The sequence below is a fragment of the Tachypleus tridentatus genome, chromosome 5 (genome assembly GCF_004210375.1).
Source record: "Tachypleus tridentatus isolate NWPU-2018 chromosome 5, ASM421037v1, whole genome shotgun sequence".
Taxonomy (NCBI): Eukaryota; Metazoa; Arthropoda; class Merostomata; order Xiphosura; family Limulidae; genus Tachypleus; species Tachypleus tridentatus.
The window spans coordinates 5,616,642-5,637,755 of record NC_134829.1 but is presented as its reverse complement, the minus strand read 5'-3'; the positions used below and the strand labels follow the sequence as shown (position 1 = coordinate 5,637,755).

General features: G+C 37.5%; 1 protein-coding gene across 2 annotated transcripts in view; it reads right to left on the bottom strand.

The window, feature by feature from the left end:
* Positions 1-21,114, bottom strand: part of LOC143250416 (protein eva-1-like) — an 88,992-nt gene that overhangs the window by 18,681 nt on the left and 49,197 nt on the right. The window contains exon 2 of one of the 2 annotated variants that reach the window (XM_076500881.1): positions 1,859-2,076. The exons of the other annotated variant lie outside the window; for it this stretch is intronic. Coding sequence (XP_076356996.1) covers positions 1,859-2,076 — 218 coding nt within the window. The remainder of the gene's footprint in view (positions 1-1,858; positions 2,077-21,114) is intronic. 2 annotated transcript variants of the gene reach the window in all.

Sequence of the window (21,114 nt, the reverse complement as noted above, 5' to 3'; positions counted from 1 at the left end):
CAGAGTACAGATAGCCGACTCTTGTAGTGTTAAGGTGTTCCATTCCATGCTGTGTACAGAGTACAGAGAGCCGACTCTTGTAGTGTAAGGTGTTCCATTCCCTGCTGTGTACAGAGTACAGATAGCGACTCTTGTAGTGTTAAGGTGTTGCATTCCCTGCTGTGTACAGAGTACAGAGAGCCGACTTTTGTAGTGTTAAGGTGTTCCATTCCCTGCTGTGTACAGAGTACAGAGAGCCGACTTTTGTAGTATTAAGGTGTTCCATTCCTTGCTGTGTAGAGAGTACAGAGAGCCGACTTTTGTAGTATTAAGGTGTTCCATTCCCTGCTGTGTACAGAGTACAGAGAACCGACTCTTGTATTGTTAAGGTGTTCCATTCCCTGCTGTGTACAGAGTACATAGAGCCGACTTTTGTAGTGTTAAAGTGTTCCATTCCCTGCTGTGTACAGAGTACAGAGAGCCGACTCTTGTATTGTTAAGGTGTTCCATTCCCTGCTGTGTACAGAGTACAGATAGCCGACTCTTGTAGTGTTAAGGTGTTCCATTCCCTGTTGTGTACAGAGTACAGACAGCCGACTCTTGTAGTGTTAAGGTGTTCCATTCCCTGCTGTGTACAGAGTACAGATAGCCGACTCTTGTAGTGTTAAGGTGTTCCATTCCCTGCTGTGTACAGAGTACAGAGAGCCGACTTTTGTATTGTTAAGGTGTTCCATTCCCTGTTGTGTACAGAGTACAGATAGCCGACTCTTGTAGTGTTAAGGTGTTCCATTCCATGCTGTGTACAGAGTACAGATAGCCGACTCTCGTAGTGTTAAGGTGTTCCATTCCATGCTGTGTACAGTATACAGATAGCCGACTCTCGTAGTGTTAAGGTGTTCCATTCCATGCTGTGTACAGTATACAGAGAACCGACTTTTGTAATGTTAAGGTGTTCCATTCCCTGCTGTGTACAGAGTACAGATAGCCGACTTTTGTAGTATTAAGGTGTTCCATTCCCTGCTGTGTACAGAGTACAGAGAGCTGACTCTTGTAGTGTTAAGGTGTTCCATTCCCTGCTGTGTACAGAGTACAGATAGTTGTTTCTTGTTTTGATAAGGTGTTCCATTCCCTGTTGTGTACAGAGTACAGAGAGCCGACTCTTGTAGTGTTAAGGTGTTCCATTCCCTGCTGTGTACAGAGTACAGATAGCCGACTTTTGTAGTGTTAAGGTGTTCCATTCCCTGCTGTGTACAGAGTACAGATAGCCGACTTTTGTAGTATTAAGGTGTTCCATTCCCTGCTGTGTACAGAGTACAGAGAGCTGACTCTTGTAGTGTTAAGGTGTTCCATTCCCTGCTGTGTACAGAGTACAGATAGTTGTTTCTTGTATTGATAAGGTGTTCCATTCCCTGTTGTGTACAGAGTACAGAGAGCCGACTCTTGTAGTGTTAAGGTGTTCCATTCCCTGCTGTGTACAGAGTACAGATAGCCGACTTTTGTAGTGTTAAGGTGTTCCATTCCCTGCTGTGTACAGAGTACAGTGAGCCGACTTTTGTAGTGTTAAGGTGTTCCATTCCCTGGTGTGTACAGAGTACAGATAGCCGACTCTTGTATTGTTAAGGTGTTCCATTCCCTGTTGTGTACAGAGTATAGAGAGCCGACTCTTGTAGTGTTAAAGTGTTCCATTCCCTGCTGTGTACAGAGTGCAGATAGCCGACTTTTGTAGTGTTAAGGTGTTCCATTCCCTGCTGTGTACAGTGTACAAATAGCTAAATGTGTAGAATTGAGGTGGAGAGACAGTAATAATAACTTTAAATTTGGGAACGTTAGATGAGGTTGTAAAACGTTTTAGTGAAATACCTTTTTTAAAGATCCTTACCCGCAATGCCTCCGGTACCAGGCAACTCGTTCCATTCTTCTGCAAGTAGATGTCTTTGGATATCTCCTCTTCTCGTGGACAAAGCTCGTAGGATGGAACTGTCCTCCCGTAAAGAGCAAAACTGATGGCGATAACAGTGTTTGGCCAGCACCTGATCACCAACTCTGTGCCATCACAGGCGTGAACTTGAAAATTGCGAAGCGTTCCTGATAATAGTGCTAAGAAACGAAAATATAAATAATCGAAAGTGAGATCAGCCATCACCACGTGTAACGAAAAACACACGATAAGCTGTCAGGAAACAACACCACGTGTAACGAAAAACACACGATAAGCTGTCAGGAAACAACACCACGTGTAACGAGAAACACACGATAAGCTGTCAGGAAACAACACCACGTGTAACGAAAAACACACGATAAGCTGTCAGGAAACAACACCACGTGTAACGAAAAAGACACGATAAGCTGTCAGGAAACAACACCACGTGTAACGAAAAAGACACGATAAGCTGTCAGGAAACAACACCACGTGTAACGAAAAAGACACGATAAGCTGTCAGGAAACAAGCAACAGTCAAAGTGTGTCTGAATTTTACTATAATTAAATTTCACGGTATAAAATAAATGAAGCAAAATTACAGATCCAGAAACCGGTTAATATGGTAAATTATTTATATTTACAGATCCAGAAACTGGTTTATACTCTAAATTAATTCAATTTACAGATCCAGAAACTGGTTTATACGGTAAATTATTTATATTTACAGATCGAGAAACTGGTTTATACTCTAAATTATTAAGATCTGATCTACACATAGAACAACTGGTTTATACCCTTAATTATTAAGATCTGATCTACACATAGAACAACTGGTTTATACCCTTAATTATTAAGATCTAATCTACAGATATAACAACTTGTTTATACCCTTAATTATTAAGATATAATCTGCAGATAGAACAACTGGTTTATACCCTTAATTATTAAGATCTAATCTACAAATAGAACAACTGGTTTATACCCTTAATTATTAAGATCTAATCTACAGATAGAACAACTTGTTTATACCCTTAATTATTAAGATCTAATCTACAGATAGAACAACTGGTTTATACCCTTAATTATTAAGATCTAATCTACAGATAGAACAACTGGTTTATACCCTTAATTATTAAGATCTAATCTACAGATAGAACAACTGGTTTATACACTAAGTTATTCATAGTGCATGACAGTAGGTATGTTTTACATCATGAGATTTACACTGATTGTCAGGTCTTAGGTCAGTATATTTGAGACCAATTTGAAGTAGATTTTCATTAAACGCTTTTAGTTCTAACACGTGTTTTTGATCAATAAATCAATTTTTATTGTCGTCACGTGACGCTTAAATATACATACTAAAAGTCATGAATGTTAATTCTATTTACAATGGAAAACACATAGTGTAAGACTGATATATAACATGAATTTAAACATGTAGATAACGAACTAAACCTTTACTTACCAAATTTAGTAAGTTTATATATACGGTAGTAACTGTCAAATAACAAATGAATATTTTGATAAATTTCTCAGAACAAACGAATAACATGTAATATTGGAATTTCAATCAAAATGCAAACGTTTACGGAATATACAACAAAATAAAACAATATCTGTGTTTCTGTTTTTATCATGCTCTTTCAGTCTAATTAAGAATGACTATCAATACGCGTGTTCGAATCCCCGTCGCACCAAACAGGTTCGCCCTTTCAGCCATAGGAGCGTTATTTAGTGAGGGTCAATCCCACTATTCGTTGGTAAGAGTAGCCCAAGAGTTGGCGGTGGGTGGTGATGACGAGCTGCCTTCCCTTTAGTCTTACACTGCTAAATTAGGGACGGTTAGCACAGATATCCCTCGAGTAGCTTTGTGCGAAATTCAAAATCAAACAAAACAAGCAAACAGACTATCAATATGCTATCTCTTATTTTACGTTGTCTTAACCCTTTTAAGCAGCCATGTTACTTCTCACTTGTTTATTTATTAGGTAATTTTTATAGTTCTCCCCTTTGTTGCCTGACTTTTCACGTTGCGGGAAAAAAAGCCTCTTCTGTAACATTTCATTTCCCTGTTGTCACGTGAATTATGACGTCAATCCTACTCTTACCAAACTTTTCCCCTGGGGAGAAAATGTTTACCTTTCCGCATGATAAACTAAATATTGTTGACGTTTATCAACTATGAACAGATTATGGTGTTGTTGCGATGTCGTCTATCGCTGGGCGGATTATTTTATAAGATTTGATAAAAATAACACCCAGTCCAGTCAACGTGATAATAACCAATTAGTTTGTTTCCACGGGTTACGTTCGTTCTGGCATGAGTTGTAGGCCTAAGTTCACAAAGTACTTTGGAATATCAATTCATGAAATAATAGTATATTTATTTAATTTGAAAACAACTAATTTACAAATTTCTTTGCTAATAATCAAATAACTGAAAAGACGCGATAACCCTAACTACTAATGTTGATGAATTTATTGACTCATTAACAGTTAAGTCTGATTCATTGATTTTGTACTTATCGTACAAGGTTTCAACATAATTTACGAAACTTCTCAATCATTCCATCACGAACTTTCCAAGTATTGAGTCTACATCATGACTGACAGCTCCCTCTAGGAAACAATTAAATTATAACATTGAAAATATGGCTTACAGCACTGTCTACAAACATTACTATAGTTTCACTTCAGATTGATCGTTTTGAATTATAGTTTCAAGTATTAATTATATTAATACAATTAAATTATAACTTTGAAAATATAGCTTACAGCACTGTCTAGAAACATTACTATAGTTTCACTTCAGATTGATCGTTTTGAATTATAGTTTCAAGTATTAATTATATTAATACAATTAAATTATAACATTGAAAATATAGCTTACAACACTGTCTACAAACATTACTATAGTTTCACTTCAAATTGATCGTTTTGAATTATAGTTTCAAGTATTAATTATATTAATACAATTAAATTATAACATTGAAAATATGGCTTACAGCACTGTCTACAAACATTACTATAGTTTCACTTCAGATTGATCGTTTTGAATTATAGTTTCAATCTTAATCAGTGATGTCAAGAAACCCACTTGTTGAGAAACTTATATGCAAAAACGGCTCGTTCGGGTTGAGAAAATATTTTACATAGAAGAGCGAACAACGTTTCGACCTTCTTCGGTCATCGTCAGGTTCACAAAGAAAGAAAGAGGTAACTGACCGGAAGCTGACCACATGTTTGAAAGGGGGGGGGTTGTGTAACTGTGTGTCGAAATGTAGAGGGCGGTATTAGATGTTTGAATATATAATTTTTATTTATATAGGTATAAAGGTGTTCCTTTATATTGGTTTATCTTGGGTTTAAGTTGTTGTATAAGTAAGGCTTCTTTAATTTTGCGTTTGTTTATGTTTTCTTTATCATGGGCATGTGCAGTCAGTGCTAAAACGCACATATTTGAATTTTCATTTTATTCGTCTGCCCGAAAAGTTCAGTTGAATCAGTATTTCCTTGAGATGCCTGTTTTGTCATGAAGTTCAACATCCGTAGTCTTTTATCACGGTTTCGTTGGCGTGGCATTATTTGAATGGCTCATATTTGCCATTATTGGCTTACGCCGAGTTCTGAATTCGACGCTGCCGGCATTGAATTCGGAATGCGCAGTTTTCGTTTCTGCTACTGAAACAATTATGTTATCCACGTTGAAATGCCTTTGGCAGCAAGCAACTTTCGCGATTGTCGTTGGTTATTCTTTTGTCTGCCACTCACATGTTTGCCTTTGATTGCAATTGCCGACAGTGATCCGCAAATTTCGTTTACTACGTTTCGAATTGCGGATACGGTTTTCACCGTGATTTCAATGATGTTCATTCGAATCGTCATGAACGCGCATCAATCGCAAGGCGGCTGGCACGCAAATTATTTGAGGTTAAGTCATTGATCGTTTGAGTACACTGCTCATGCCGACATGTCAGGCCGATGTACCGGGGGTTGCTATAGTTGTGCCGAATCATTGAAGCCAGCAGTGCAAGCCATTTTGTTTGAACCGCAGTTTGCAGGTTGATGGTTGATACTTCGCAAAACCGGGTCATTGTTTGTTTATGACGAAAGAGAACCGTTATTGCAAGTTTTGAGAGTTTGTTGAAGATGCCGAGCCTTCGATTCTTGAAGTATATTAGATGTTTAGTAGAATACCAATTGATGATAATGATGTGCCAATGATTGGATTTCGTAATGAACCTTACCTGGTTTATGCATTTAGGTGACAAACGGCTGATATTGTGCGTATGAGAATGTGGAATTGTAGGTTTGGTTTTTTCAGTGTGAACAGCTGTTGAATTTTCATTGTTAGTATTTAATGCTAGTTTATGTTGTTTGTCCAATATAAGAGTTGGTTTTGATGATACTATTCATACCATTATGACGAGTATGTCAGTTTGAGTTTTGCTTTTTATTTTGAGAAGCTAATTTGTTTTAGGTTTTTTATGGTCTCTTTTGTAAGAGACATTAATTCCAAAAAACCTAAAACAAGACAAAAAACATAAAAATTCTAAAAGCAGATAAAGGTAACGCTATAGTCATAATGAACATGAATGAATACATCCAAAAATGAATAACATCTTATCAGACACGAACAAATTTAAACCAATACACACAAATCCAACAAAGACACACGAGACGCAACTGAACAAATTACTACTACAAATGAAAAAAGCCAACACAATTTCACAAACACTTTATTCCTACCTACGTAAAACCGACTCACGCACACCGCAAATATACGGCATCCCCAAACCTCATAAACCAGATTGTCCATTACGACCAATAATGTCCACATATGAATCGTTTAATTACAATCTTGGTAAATACATAGTATGGGCATTCTCTAAATATGTAACATCAGCCAGCTCATTCATCAAAGACTCTTTTAATTTCAAGTCTAATCTAAATCAACTTAATCATAAAGCCTTAATGGCCAGTTTCGATGTTATATCCCTCTTTACAGAAGTTCCAACCACTGAAGCCTGCAGGATAGCCTTAGAACTCTATATCCGAGACCCTAACCCAACTATAGAAATTCCCAGTAACCAGTTAGCAACCCTCATAGAATTCACCACGATAAAGACAAACTTCATGTTCAACAACCAAAACTATATACAAACAAATGGCCTAAGCATGGGCAACCCAGTATCACCAGTTCTAGCCAATATTTTTATGACACAAGTTGAAACACAAGCAATTAACACAGCATTACATCCACCACTATACTGGTACAGATATGTAGATGACACGGTTGCGGGATTCAAATCGACAGAACACATACTTAATTTTTTCAATCACATTAACTCTATACATCCCAACATTAACTTCACATGTGAACAGGAAGAAAGCAATCAAATATCATTCCTTAACCTCAAAATTACAAGAACCGACACACAATTCAAAACAGAAATCCACCGAAAAATCACCCATACTGGACTATACATTCCTTGGGACTCAGCACATGAAACAAAACAAAAGCTCAACATACTAAGAAACCAAATAAACACAGCCATAAAACTATGCTCACCAGATAAAATTAACGATGAATTAGACAAAATAAAACAATACTTCATCAACATCAATAAGTTTCCTCCACAAACCGTAGAAAACATTATACGCACACACCTAGACAAAAAGCAAAATCGACCACCAAATACAGCTCACGAATCAAAAAACCACGAAACCATATACTGCTGTATACCATATATTCCTGACATCAGCAAACAAATAACCAACATTTGGCAAAAATTAGTAACAAAATATGACATTCCAGTTAATACCAAATTTATTCAAAAACCAGGCACAAAACTGAGGTCTATACTATGTAAAAACTACACTGACAAACACCACACCAACATTATTTATAAAATACAATGTGATAACTGCCACGACTTCTATATTGGAGAAACAAGTAGAAAAATGGAAACCAGATTCAAAGAACATAAAAAGTCACCTTCACACGTTTTCGAACACTGCAAGTCAAATAAACACAACATAACCATAGAAAACACTCAAATACTAAATAAAGAAACAAACATAAACAAACGCAAAATTAAAGAAGCCTTACTTATACAACAACTTAAACCCAAGATAAACCAATATAAAGGAACACCTTTATACCTATATAAATAAAAATTATATATTCAAACATCTAATACCGCCCTCTACATTTCGACACACAGTTACACCCCCCCCCCCTTTCAAACATGTGGTCAGCTTCCGGTCAGTTACCTCTTTCTTTCTTTGTGAACCTGACGATGACCGAAGAAGGTCGAAACGTTGTTCGCTCTTCTATGTAAAATATTTTCTCAACCCGAACGAGCCGTTTTTGCATATAAGTTTCAATCTTAATTTATACAAATATTTAAATTAAACCAGAAACTGAAACAGCTGATTGAAAGCTGTAGTTTCTAAGTCTACAATTGAAGATATAGTTAACACCAAAACATTGAATTACAATAACTAAAATTAGTTTCTTTATATAATTAATACTTAAAACTGATGGTAGTTGGTGAAACTCCATAATTACAGCTGAGAAAGAACAAGCCATGTGCCCGTTTCACAAATGTCATTTATTCACGACCATGGTTTCGTCGGATTCATACAACCAAATAATTTCGTAACGTTGTAGTGTAAGAATCAATACGGATATTTGAATAGCAGCCAGATGCAAGATGGCAGCAGTGTTTGTAAAACTTTCTCCATTCAACATCCAGATGTCACTGATAAGTTTTTCTTGTTCCTTGCGCCACAAGAGACTGACAGTAGAGAGGTTTCTAACATTCTGGGCAATTTTTCATGTGGATCTTCTGTGACATCACCCGTTTTCAGGGACATTTTCATGGAAGATTATGAAGTCATCGTCCAAGAGATAACTAACTTGAAACGTAAGATTTCGAAACTCTATATTGATGACATTTATTATTTGGTCTCACGGATTGTCATATGTTGAAGAGTTCCTCCACCAAATAAAGTCTATAAACCTAAGCCTAGAATTCATCCAGCTGGTATAAGAAAATAGAGACTCTTCCTTTTCTAGATGTATTCGTTTAACATGGCCAGGAAACCGACCCATACTAACATGTACAAACTGTTGAACGTAACGAACTTGTTTTGATTCATGGCACAGTTCATGTTAGGTAAAATCTCATGGTTATGTATTTATACCAGAAACATAAATATTGTACAATACTCACAATATGGTCGAACACAAATCGATTATTTCCATACTATACATTCTTAAGTTAAGCAAGGAACGTAAAAGGATTTGTTAAAAATTTAATGTTAAAGTTCATGTTAAGGCAGAAAAGTGTTTACGAAACATCCTTACTAAAATGAAACAACCAACCAACAAGTCGAAGCAAAAACGAACAACGAATATCATATTAGTGCAGTAACAATATAATGGAGAAACTGTGGAACCATAGAACAAAGTTTAAACTGGTAGTGCCATATAAGAAAGCTTACTTGGTAGGACTACAGCACAAGTATTGTTTGTTTGTTTGTTTTGAATTTCGCGCAAAGCTACACGAGGGCTATCTGCGACAGACGTTACTAATTTTGCAGTGTAAGACTAGAGGGAAGGCAGCTAGTCATCACCACCCACCGCCAACTCTTGGGCAACTATTTTACCAAATAATAGTGGGATTAGTCGTCACATTATAACACCCCCACTGCAGAAAGGTGAGAATGTTTGATGCGACCGGGATTCGAACCCGCAACCCTTAGATTACGAGTCGAACGCAGAACAAGTATTAAAATAACATCAAAATGTGAACAAACTAATGCAAACATATAATTCGGACTTGGCTGAACAAAATATAAAACAGAACGTGCCACAAATTGGGAAGAACATAAAGTTTGGAGCAAAGTTCGCCGTAGAAAACAAAGGGTAAAAGAAGTCACTTGCATAAGCTACATCAATTGAATGAAACGGCTTGTAGATCAGTGATCTGTAGACAACCATCCTCAATAAATTCTGCAGATAATGTGTGATGTCAGTGTTTCTGAGCATACCATCCAGTCACCATACGTATAACATGTGATGTAAGTCTTTCTGACCATACCATCGAGTCACCATACGTATAACATGTGATGTAAGTCTTTCTGACCATACCATCCAGTCACCATACGTAAAACATGTGATGTAAGTCTTTCTGACCATACTTTACAGTTACAATACGTATAACATGTGATGTCAGTCTTTCTGACCACACTCTCCAGTGACCACACGTATAACACGTGATGTCAGTTTTTCTGACCATACTCTCCAGTCACCACACGTATAACATGTGATGTCAGTCTTTCTGACCATACTCTCCAGTCACCATAGATATAACATGTGATGTCAGTCTTTCTGATCACACTCTCCAGTCACCATACATATAACACGTGATGTCAGTCTTTCTGACCATACTCTCCAGTCACCATACGTATAACACGTGATGCCAGTCTTTCTGATCATACTCTCCAGTCACCATACGTATAACACGCGATGCCAGTCTTTGTGACCATACTCTCCAGTCACCATACATATAACACGTGATGTCAGTCTTTCTGACCATACTTTACAGTTACAATACGTATAACATGTGATGTCAGTCTTTCTGACCACACTCTCCAGTGACCACACGTATAACACGTGATGTCAGTCTTTCTGACCATACTCTCCAGTCACCACACGTATAACATGTGATGTCAGTCTTTCTGACCATACTCTCCAGTCACCATAGATATAACATGTGATGGCAGTCTTTCTGATCACACTCTCCAGTCACCATACATGTAACACGTGATGCCAGTCTTTCTGACCATACTCTCCAGTCACCATACGTATAACACGTGATATCAGTCTTTCTGACCATACTCTTCAGTCACCATACGTATAACACGTGATGCCAGTCTTTCTGATCATACTCTCCAGTCATCATACGTATAACACGTGATGCCACTCTTTCTGACCATACTCTCCAGTCACCATACGTATAATACGTGATGCCAGTCTTTGTGACCATACTCTCCAATCACCATACATATAACACGTGATGCCACTCTTTCTGACCATACTCTCCAGTCACCATACGTATAACACGTGATGCCAGTCTTTGTGACCATACTCTCCAGTCACCATACATATAACACGTGATGTAAATCTTTCTGACCATACTCTCCAGTCACAATACGTATAACACGTGATGTAAATCTTTCTGACCATACTCTCCAGTCACAATTCATGTAAAAACGTGATGTCAGTCTTTCTGACCACACTCTCCAGTGACCACACGTATAACACGTGATGTCAGTCTTTCTGACCATACTCTCCAGTTACCATACGTATAACATGTGATGCCAGTATTTCTGATTATATTCTCAAGTCACTATAGATATAACATGTGATGTCAGTCTTTCTGACCATACTGTCCAGTCACCATAAGTATAATATGTGATGTCAGTCTTTCTGACCATACTCTCCAGTCACCATACGTATAACATGTGATGTCAGTCTTTCTGAGCATACTCTCCAGTCACCATACGTATAACATGTGATGTCAGTCTTTCTGAGCATACTCTCCAGTCACCACATGTATAACACGTGATGTCAGTCTTTCTGACCATACTCTCCAGTCACAATACATATAAAAACGTGATGCCAGTCTTTCTGACCATACTCTCCAGTGACCACACGTATAACACGTGATGTCAGTCTTTCTGACCATACTCTCCAGTCACCATACGTATAACATGTGATGTCAGTCTTTCTGAGCATACTCTCCAGTCACCATACGTATAACATGTGATTTCAGTCTTTCTGACCATACTCTCCAGTCACCATAGATATAACATGTGATGCCAGTCTTTCTGACCATACTCTCCAGTCACCATACATATAACACGTGATGTAAGTCTTTCTGACGATTTTCTCCAGTCACCATACATATAACACGTGATGTCAGTCTTTCTGACCATACTCTCCACTCACAATACGTATAACACGTGATGCCACTCTTTCTGACCATACTCTCCAGTCACCATACGTATAACACGTGATGCCAGTCTTTCTGATCATACTCTCCAGTCACCATGCGTATAACACGCGATGTCAATCTTTCTGACCATACTTTACAGTTACAATACGTATAACATGTGATGTCAGTCTTTCTGACCACACTCTCCAGTGACCACACGTATAACACGTGATGTCAGTCTTTCTGACCATACTCTCCAGTCACCACACGTATAACATGTGATGTCAGTCTTTCTGACCATACTCTCCAGTCACCATAGATATAACATGTGATGTCAGTCTTTCTGATCACACTCTCCAGTCACCATACATGTAACACGTGATGCCAGTCTTTCTGACCATACTCTCCAGTCATCATACGTATAACACGTGATGCCAGTCTTTCTGATCATACTCTCCAGTCACCATACGTATAACACGTGATGTAAATCTTTCTGACCATACTCTCCAGTCACAATACGTATAACACGTGATGCCAGTCTTTGTGACCACACTCTCCAGTGACCACACGTATAACACGTGATGTCAGTCTTTCTGACCATACTCTCCAGTTACCATACGTATAACATGTGATGCCAGTATTTCTGATTATATTCTCAAGTCACTATAGATATAATATGTGATGTCAGTCTTTCTGACCATACTCTCCAGTCACCATACGTATAACATGTGATGTCAGTCTTTCTGAGCATACTCTCCAGTCACCATACGTATAACATGTGATGTCAGTCTTTCTGAGCATACTCTCCAGTCACCACATGTATAACACGTGATGTCAGTCTTTCTGACCATACTCTCCAGTCACAATACATATAAAAACGTGATGCCAGTCTTTCTGACCATACTCTCCAGTCACCATACGTATAACACGTGATGCCAGTCTTTCTGATTATACTCTCCAGTCACCATACGTATAACATGTGATGTCAGTCTTTCTGACCGTACTCTCCAGTCACCACATGTATAACACGTGATGTCAGTCTTTCTGACCATACTCTCCAGTCACCACATGTATAACACGTGATGTCAGTCTTTCTGACCATACTCTCCAGTCACAATACATATAACACGTGATGTCAGTCTTTGTGACCATACTCTCCAGTCACCATACGTATAACACGTGATGCCAGTCTTTCTGATTATACTCTCCAGTCATCATAGATATAACATGTGATGTTAGTCTTTCTGACCATACTCTCCAGTCACAATACGTATAACATGTGTTGTCAGTCTTTCTGACCATACTCTCCAGTCACCATACATATAACACGTGATGTCAGTCTTTCTGACCGTACTCTCCAGTGACAACACGTATAACATGTGATGTCAGTCTTTCTGACCATACTTTCCAGTCACCATACGTATAACACGTGATGCCAGTCTTTCTGACCATACTCTCCAGTCACCATAAGTATAATATGTGATTTCAGTCTTTCTGACCATACTCTCCAGTCACCATACGTATAACACGTGATGTCAGTCTTTCTGACCGTACTCTCCAGTGACAACACGTATAACACGTGATGTCAGTCTTTCTGACCATACACTCCAGTCACCATAAGTATAATATGTGATGACAGTCTTTGTGACCATACTCTCCAGTCACCATAAGTATAATATGTGATGTCAGTCTTTCTCACCATACTCTCCAGTTACCATACGTATAACACGTGATGTGAGTCTTTCTGACCGTACTCTCCAGTGACAACACGTATAACTTATGATGTGAGTCTTTCTGACCGTACTCTCCAGTGACAACACGTATAACACATGATGTTAGTCTTTCTGACCATACTTTCCAGTCACCATACGTATAACACGTGATGCCAGTCTTTCTGACCATACTCTCCAGTCACCATCCGTATAACACGTGATGCCAGTCTTTCTGACCATACTCTCCAGTCACCATTCATGTAACACGTGATGCCAATCTTTCCGACCATACTCTCCAGTCACCATACATGTAACACGTGATGCCAGTCTTTCTGACCATACTCTCCAGTCACCATACATATAACACGTGATGTAAGTCTTTCTGACCATATTCTTCAGTCACCATACATATAACACGTGATGTAAGTCTTTTTGACCATACTCTCCAGTCACCATATGTATAACATGTGATGTCAGTTTTTCTGATCATACTCTCCAGTCACCATACGTATAACACGTGATGTCAGTCTTTCTGATCATACTCTCCAGTCACCATACGTATAACATGTGATGTCAGTCTTTCTGACCATACTCTCCAGTCACCATACGTATAACTCGTGATGCCAGTCTTTCTGATCATAATCTCCAGTCACCATATGTATAACTCGTGATGTCAGTCTTTCTGACCATACTCTCCAGTACAATACGTATAACACGTGAAGTAAGTCTTTCTGACCATACTGTCCAGTGACCATACGTATAACACGTGATGTAAGTCTTTCTGACCATACACTCCAGTCACAATACGTATAACATGTGATGTCAGTCTTTCTGATCATACTCTCCAGTTACCATACGAATAACATGTGATGTCAGTCTTTCTGACCATACTCTCCAGTCACAATACGTATAACACGTGATGTCAGTCTTTCTGACCATACTCTCCAGTCATCATACATATAACATGTGACGTAAGTCTTTCTGACCACACTCTCCAGTCACCATACATATACCACGTGATGTCAGTCTTTCTGATCATACTCTACAATCACTATACAGGTAACATATGATTTCAGTCTTTCTAACCATACCCTCGAATCACAATACATATAACACGTGATGTAAGTCTTTCTTACCATTCCCTCCAATCACAATACATATAACACGTGATGTAAGTCTTTCTTACCATTCCCTCCAATCACAATACATATAAAATGGGATGTTGGTCGTTCTTGCCCTACTCTCCAATCAACATGCATATAATATTTGATCTCAGTCTTTTTGATCATGCACTCCAATCAAAACATCCAAAGATAAAGGTTTATTCTATTTTGAGGCGGTCTGGCATGGCCAATCGCGTAAGGCGTGCGACTCGTAATCCGAGGGTCGCGGTTTCGCGCCCGCGTTGCGCTAAACATGCTCGCCCTCCCAGCCGTGGGGGTGTATAATGTGACGGTCAATCCCACTATTCGTTGGTAAAAGAGTAGCCCAAGAGTTGGCGGTGGGTGGTGATGACTAGCTGCCTTCCCTTTAGTCTTACACTGCTAAATTAGGGACGGCTAGCACAGATAGCCCTCAAGTAGCTTTGTGCGAAATTCCAACAACAAAAAAACTATTTTGAGGAAAGACTCATTAGGTCCAAAAGAGCCACCGACGTTAAGTGAAGTATTGTCTTTTATATCTTTTTTATTGGATTTATTATTATGATACTGAAATTATTTTATATATATATATATACACACACACGTAATATTTTTCCGTTATTTGACATAAATCGTATAATATCTTAGTTGTCTACGTATTTACAACGCTAAAAACCGGGTTTCGATACCCGTGGTGGGCAGAGCATAGATAGTCCATTGTGTAGATTTGTGCTTAATTCAAAACAACTTCAAATGTTTCTTGCACAAGCCTTTCTTAAATCGTCTCTTATTTAGTGAATGAAATAATCATTAAAAACGTAGCGGCCCTGCACGGCCAGGTGGTTAAGGCACTCCACTCGTATTCTGAGAGGCGCGGGTTCGAATCCCCGTCACACTAAACATGCTCGTCCTATCACCTGTGGGGGCGTTATAATGTGACGGTCAATCCCACTGTTTGTTGGTAAAAGAGTAACCCAAGAGTTTGCGGTGGGTGGTGATGGCTAGTTGCCTTCCCTCTAATCTTACACTACTAAATTACGGATGGCTAACGCAGATAGCCCTTCTGTAGTTTTGCGCGAAATTCAAAACAAACCAAATCCAAATGGTAATGAGGTCTAAAGTTGCAATTTACTTAGGGCAGTCTAAAGTTCGTAGACTTAAAACAGACGCGTATTACTTCATTAAAACATAACGTGTAGTCGTTTATTTTCAGTTTGAGCCGTTTGCTAAATCACAGTCTTGTTGGGGGAACAGTGAATGTTATTATTTTCAAGCAAAAATCTCCTACCGTTTTGAGAACTTTCTTAAATTATGTGCTATAAATTTCGTCAACATAAGCCGTTAGGTAACCCGTGATTCCATAAAATTCGTTTTTCAAACAACGTATCCACCCTCTATATTCGAATCTTAGGCGTTACCTCTTAAACGTTAAACTCCGAATATCCTTTAACGACTTCGGGCGGCGCTCGATAAAACTAAAACTATCAAAACGTATGTTTGGAGAGCAGAGAGTTGTTTGGACAGAAAATGTTTGTAAAACACGCATTGTACACGTGGGTCACATGCTTAAAATAACGACGTTCCACTTAATCAGATTGGTTCGTATAATCACGCTGCATGGCTGCTAAGAAAAGATTTGTGTTGAAGGCTCAGTGAGAGGTTAATAAACATTTGTCTTTCGTAGATGTCGCATTCAAGCGGTTGGAAACCAAACGGAACGTACATACATAATTTAATAAGAACTATGAAAGGTTATTTATACATAAAGTCTGGAGAAATAACATATGGATTCAAAGAAGATAAAGGTACTTCTACATGACAATTTAACAAATAACATTTTTTGTAATAACTCAGTTTTTGACTGTCCTGAATATGCCGCGCGCACCTTTTTATCTAAATGCGCATGCACGTGCATATGTTTTAACAGTTGTAAAGAAAGGCGAATATAAATTAGCGCTAGTAGCCATTTTGTATAACATGTTAAAAACTTATGAAAGTGTTTGAAATAGGCTTAACGTTAGGCCGTAAAATAGCATTATAAGTATATTTAGGGCCCGGCATGGCCTAGCGCGTAAGGCGTGTGACTCGTAATCCGAGGGTCGCGGGTTCGCGCCCGCGTCGCGCTAAACACATCGCCCTCCCAGCCGTTGTATAATGTGACGGTCAATCCCACTATTCGTTGGTAGTAGCCCAGTTGGCGGTGGGTGGTGATGACTAGCTGCCTTCCCTCTAGTCTTACACTGCTAAATTAGGGACGGCTAGCACAGATAGCCCTCGAGTAGCTTTGTGCGAAATTCCCAAACAAACAAAAAGTATATTTACTATTAGTATTAACTACGGTAAAGTTAACTTCTAACTAAATCGAAGCAAACAACGTTCATAAATTACAGCGTTAGTTTACCTTTTTACAGTCTTTAATAATGTTAGGCCTAAGACGAGTGGATTTGCAGATTTTGGTATTTGTCGTTAGATTTGTTTTGTTTTTTATTTTATTTAGAAAATCCTCATTTAAGGAAGAACTTTTGTGATACTGATCTGACTGTAAGTGTTTTGTGGTTTGTGCTAGTATATATGATTTATATGAATGAAACATATTCTGAGAAATGTTCCAATGTAAACTACAGATGGAAAAATTGTGTGAATGTCGCACAAAACTACACGATGGCTATCTGCACTAGTCGTCCCTAACTTAGCAGTATAAGACTAGAGGGAAGGTAGCTAGTCATCACCACCCACCGCCAACTTTTGGGCTACTCTTTACCAACGAATAGTGGGGTTTACCGTCACATTATAACGCCACCACGGCTGAAAGGGCGACATGTTTGATGCGAGGGGAACCGAACCCGCGACCCTCAGATTACGAGTCGAGCGCCTTAACCAACCTTGCCAGGCCGAGCTATGATAAACGCTCTTCAAAGAAAAATGGGAGAAAGGAAGAATAATCTGAGATAAATCTGATTATTTGTTTAAATAAATGTTAATTTAGACTAAAACAGCGAGGTCATAAGACAAAAGTGGTTCTTTCACACAACATTAGGAAGTCTTTCAGTTGTAATAAAAGTAAAACCTTGGTCGTCTAACAAGAAACTGATTTCCTCTCCAATCTAGTTAATAACAAAAATCTTAGTGAATTATCCCTTATTAACAAAGCTGTTGGACATAGAATTTTATGTAAGGAAATTAACTAGAGCGAACCTTTAACTGTAATAACTTATCAGACCTTAGATATGAAGATATAACAACTATTTCGAACCTTCAACTTTAATACCTATCAGATCTTAGATATGAAGATATAACAACTGTTAGTTTATACACAAAACCTTAAAATACTGGACGTTGTAAGAACGACTTTATAGCAAGCTATAACGAATTACCTCTCACTACACTAATAATAATATATCACACTTCACCTGACCGTCTATATAATAAACTATAATGAATTACCTCTCACTACACTGATAATAAAATATCACACTTCACCAGACCGTCTATATAACAAACTATAATGAATTACCTCTCACTACACTGATAATAAAATATTACACTTCACCAGACCGTCTATATAATAAACTATAATGAATTACCTCTCACTACACTGATAATAAAATATTACACTTCACCTGACCGTCTATATAATAAACTATAACTGATTACCTCTCACTACACTGATAATAAAATATCACACTTCACCAGACCGTCTATATAACAAACTATATTGAATTACCTCTCACTACACTAATAATAAAATATTACACTTCACCAGACAGTCTATGTAATAAACTATAATGAATTACCTCTCACTACACTGATAATAAAATATTACACTTCACCAGACCGTCTATATAATAAACTATAATGAATTATCTCTCACTACACTAATAATAAAATATCACACTTCACCTGACCGTCTATATAATAAACTATAATGAATTACTTCTCACTACACTGATAATAAAATATTACACTTCACCAGACCGTCTATATAATAAATTATAATGAATTACCTCTCACTACACTGATAATAAAATATTACACTTCACCTGACCGTCTATATAATAAACTATAACTGATTACCTCTCACTACACTGATAATAAAATATTACACTTCACCAGACCGTCTATATAATAAACTATAATGAATTACCTCTCACTACACTGATAATAAAATATTACACTTCACCTGACCGTCTATATAATAAACTATAACCGATTACCTCTCACTACACTGATAATAAAATATTACACTTCACCAGACAGTCTATATAATAAACTATAACGAATTACCTCTCACTACACTGATAATAAAATATTACACTTCACCAGACCGTCTATATAATAAACTATAACGAATTACCTCTCACTACACTGATAATAAAATATTACACTTCACCAGACCGTCTATATAATAAACTATAACTGATTACCTCTCATTACACTGATAATAAAATTTTACACTTCATCAGACCGACCACATAACAAATTATAACGAATTACCTCTTACTACACTAATAATAAAATATTACACTTCACCAGACAGTCTATGTAATAAACTATAATGAATTACCTCTCACTACACTAATAATAAAATATTACACTTCACCAGACAGTCTATGTAATAAACTATAACGAATTACCTCTCACTACACTAATAATAAAATATTACACTTCACCAGACAGTCTATATAGAATCTTACCTGTTGATATATATAAATATACCAAATCGAACAATTATGATATACTATACATAGAAAGTATTACACTGTACTTGTTTGTGTACATATATAATCATAAAATATATGCAGAAGGAGTGATACAATAAAAAGTCCCATTTAGTGTAAGATTATATGTGAGATTTTCCTTCAACTTAAATAGTTGTACTTGGTTAGAGCATCCTAAAATACACATTGTTATCCATGTCCAGCTTATAGTGAGGGTTATGGTTAGAGAGTTCTTTCGTTTGGATGTGTCTGGTTGGAGGCAAGTGTTTCGGGTTGAATGAGAACATGTGGGTTAATTATATCTTCGTAAAGAGTACTACAAAATGTAATATTCAAAGTATGAAAACAATAAACTTAACATTAGAAAGTAGAAACTTTTAATCTGATTAATGGGCAGACTGAGGACTCAGGTTCAACCTTCACGTACATTGCACGAGACCAGTAAAACGTATTAATGTCTTATAACATCGAACAATCTTCCAAATATCACAGCGAAAGAACGGTGTAGGTAATACCTAATATGTTAAGAGCACAAGAGTAAAGTTACGAGTTCCAGACGTTTTACTCCTAAATTAGGTTATTTCCATTAGTTAAACGGTGATTTTGCAAGAAGACGGTTTTAAATGTGCTATTACTCGTTTGTTTATATTTGCACCCGTACTTTCTACAGTTGTTCTGATGAGAAAATACATCATAGTAACGAGCTTGGAATCACAGGTACTTACGAAAAACAAGGTATTGCTACTACTATCAGATAGAGTGAACAAATGTTGAACAAGTTTCATAACCCAGACTATCAGATATGGTGAACGATAGTCAAGGCGAAACAAACGTCATAACCCTAGACATGTTTCAAATCTTTCTTGATGACGAGAAACCCACTTGAAATAAAAATGTATCTCAGAACGGCTGGTATGGGTATTAACACTTTTATTGATAAACAGAGAACAACGTTTTGACCTTCCTAGGTCATCTCGAGGTTAAGGTTAACCTTAGTTACCTGGATAATTAAAACAGTTTTGTCACACACAACACCAATGATATGTTTTAGAATAATGAATAGTAAGTGTGTTTAAAGAATTAGTTATAGACCTCAACTTAATGGAATTTGTATGTAACTTTGGAATTGCCTATAAAAATAGTATTTTAGATTAAGAAGTGCCAGCATCTACATTTCATTTTTCATGGTTTCCCGTATATCAGTAATAATATTATTTCTTTTGAAAAGTACTTTTGGTGAATATGCTAGTATTAGTAATTTATATTATTACTAAAGACCCTGGCATGGCCAGGTGGTTATGGTACTCGACTCGTAACTTAAGGTTCACGGGTTCGAATCTCCGTCACACCAAACACGCTAACCCTTTCACCAATGAATGCATTATAATGTTACAGTAAGTCCTAATAGTGGCTGATAAAGGAGTAATTCAAAAGTTGGCGGTGGGTGGTGATGAATTACCTGCCTTTCCTCTGGTCTTACATTTTTAAACTAGGAACAACTAGCGCAGATAGCTCTCGTTTAGCTTTAACCATCTGGCCATGCGGAGTCTTAAATATATTAAGCAGTTTGTTTTTTTATGAAAGTGATCAAATGTAATTTCCATCCAAAGAAGAAATATGGAAGATAGT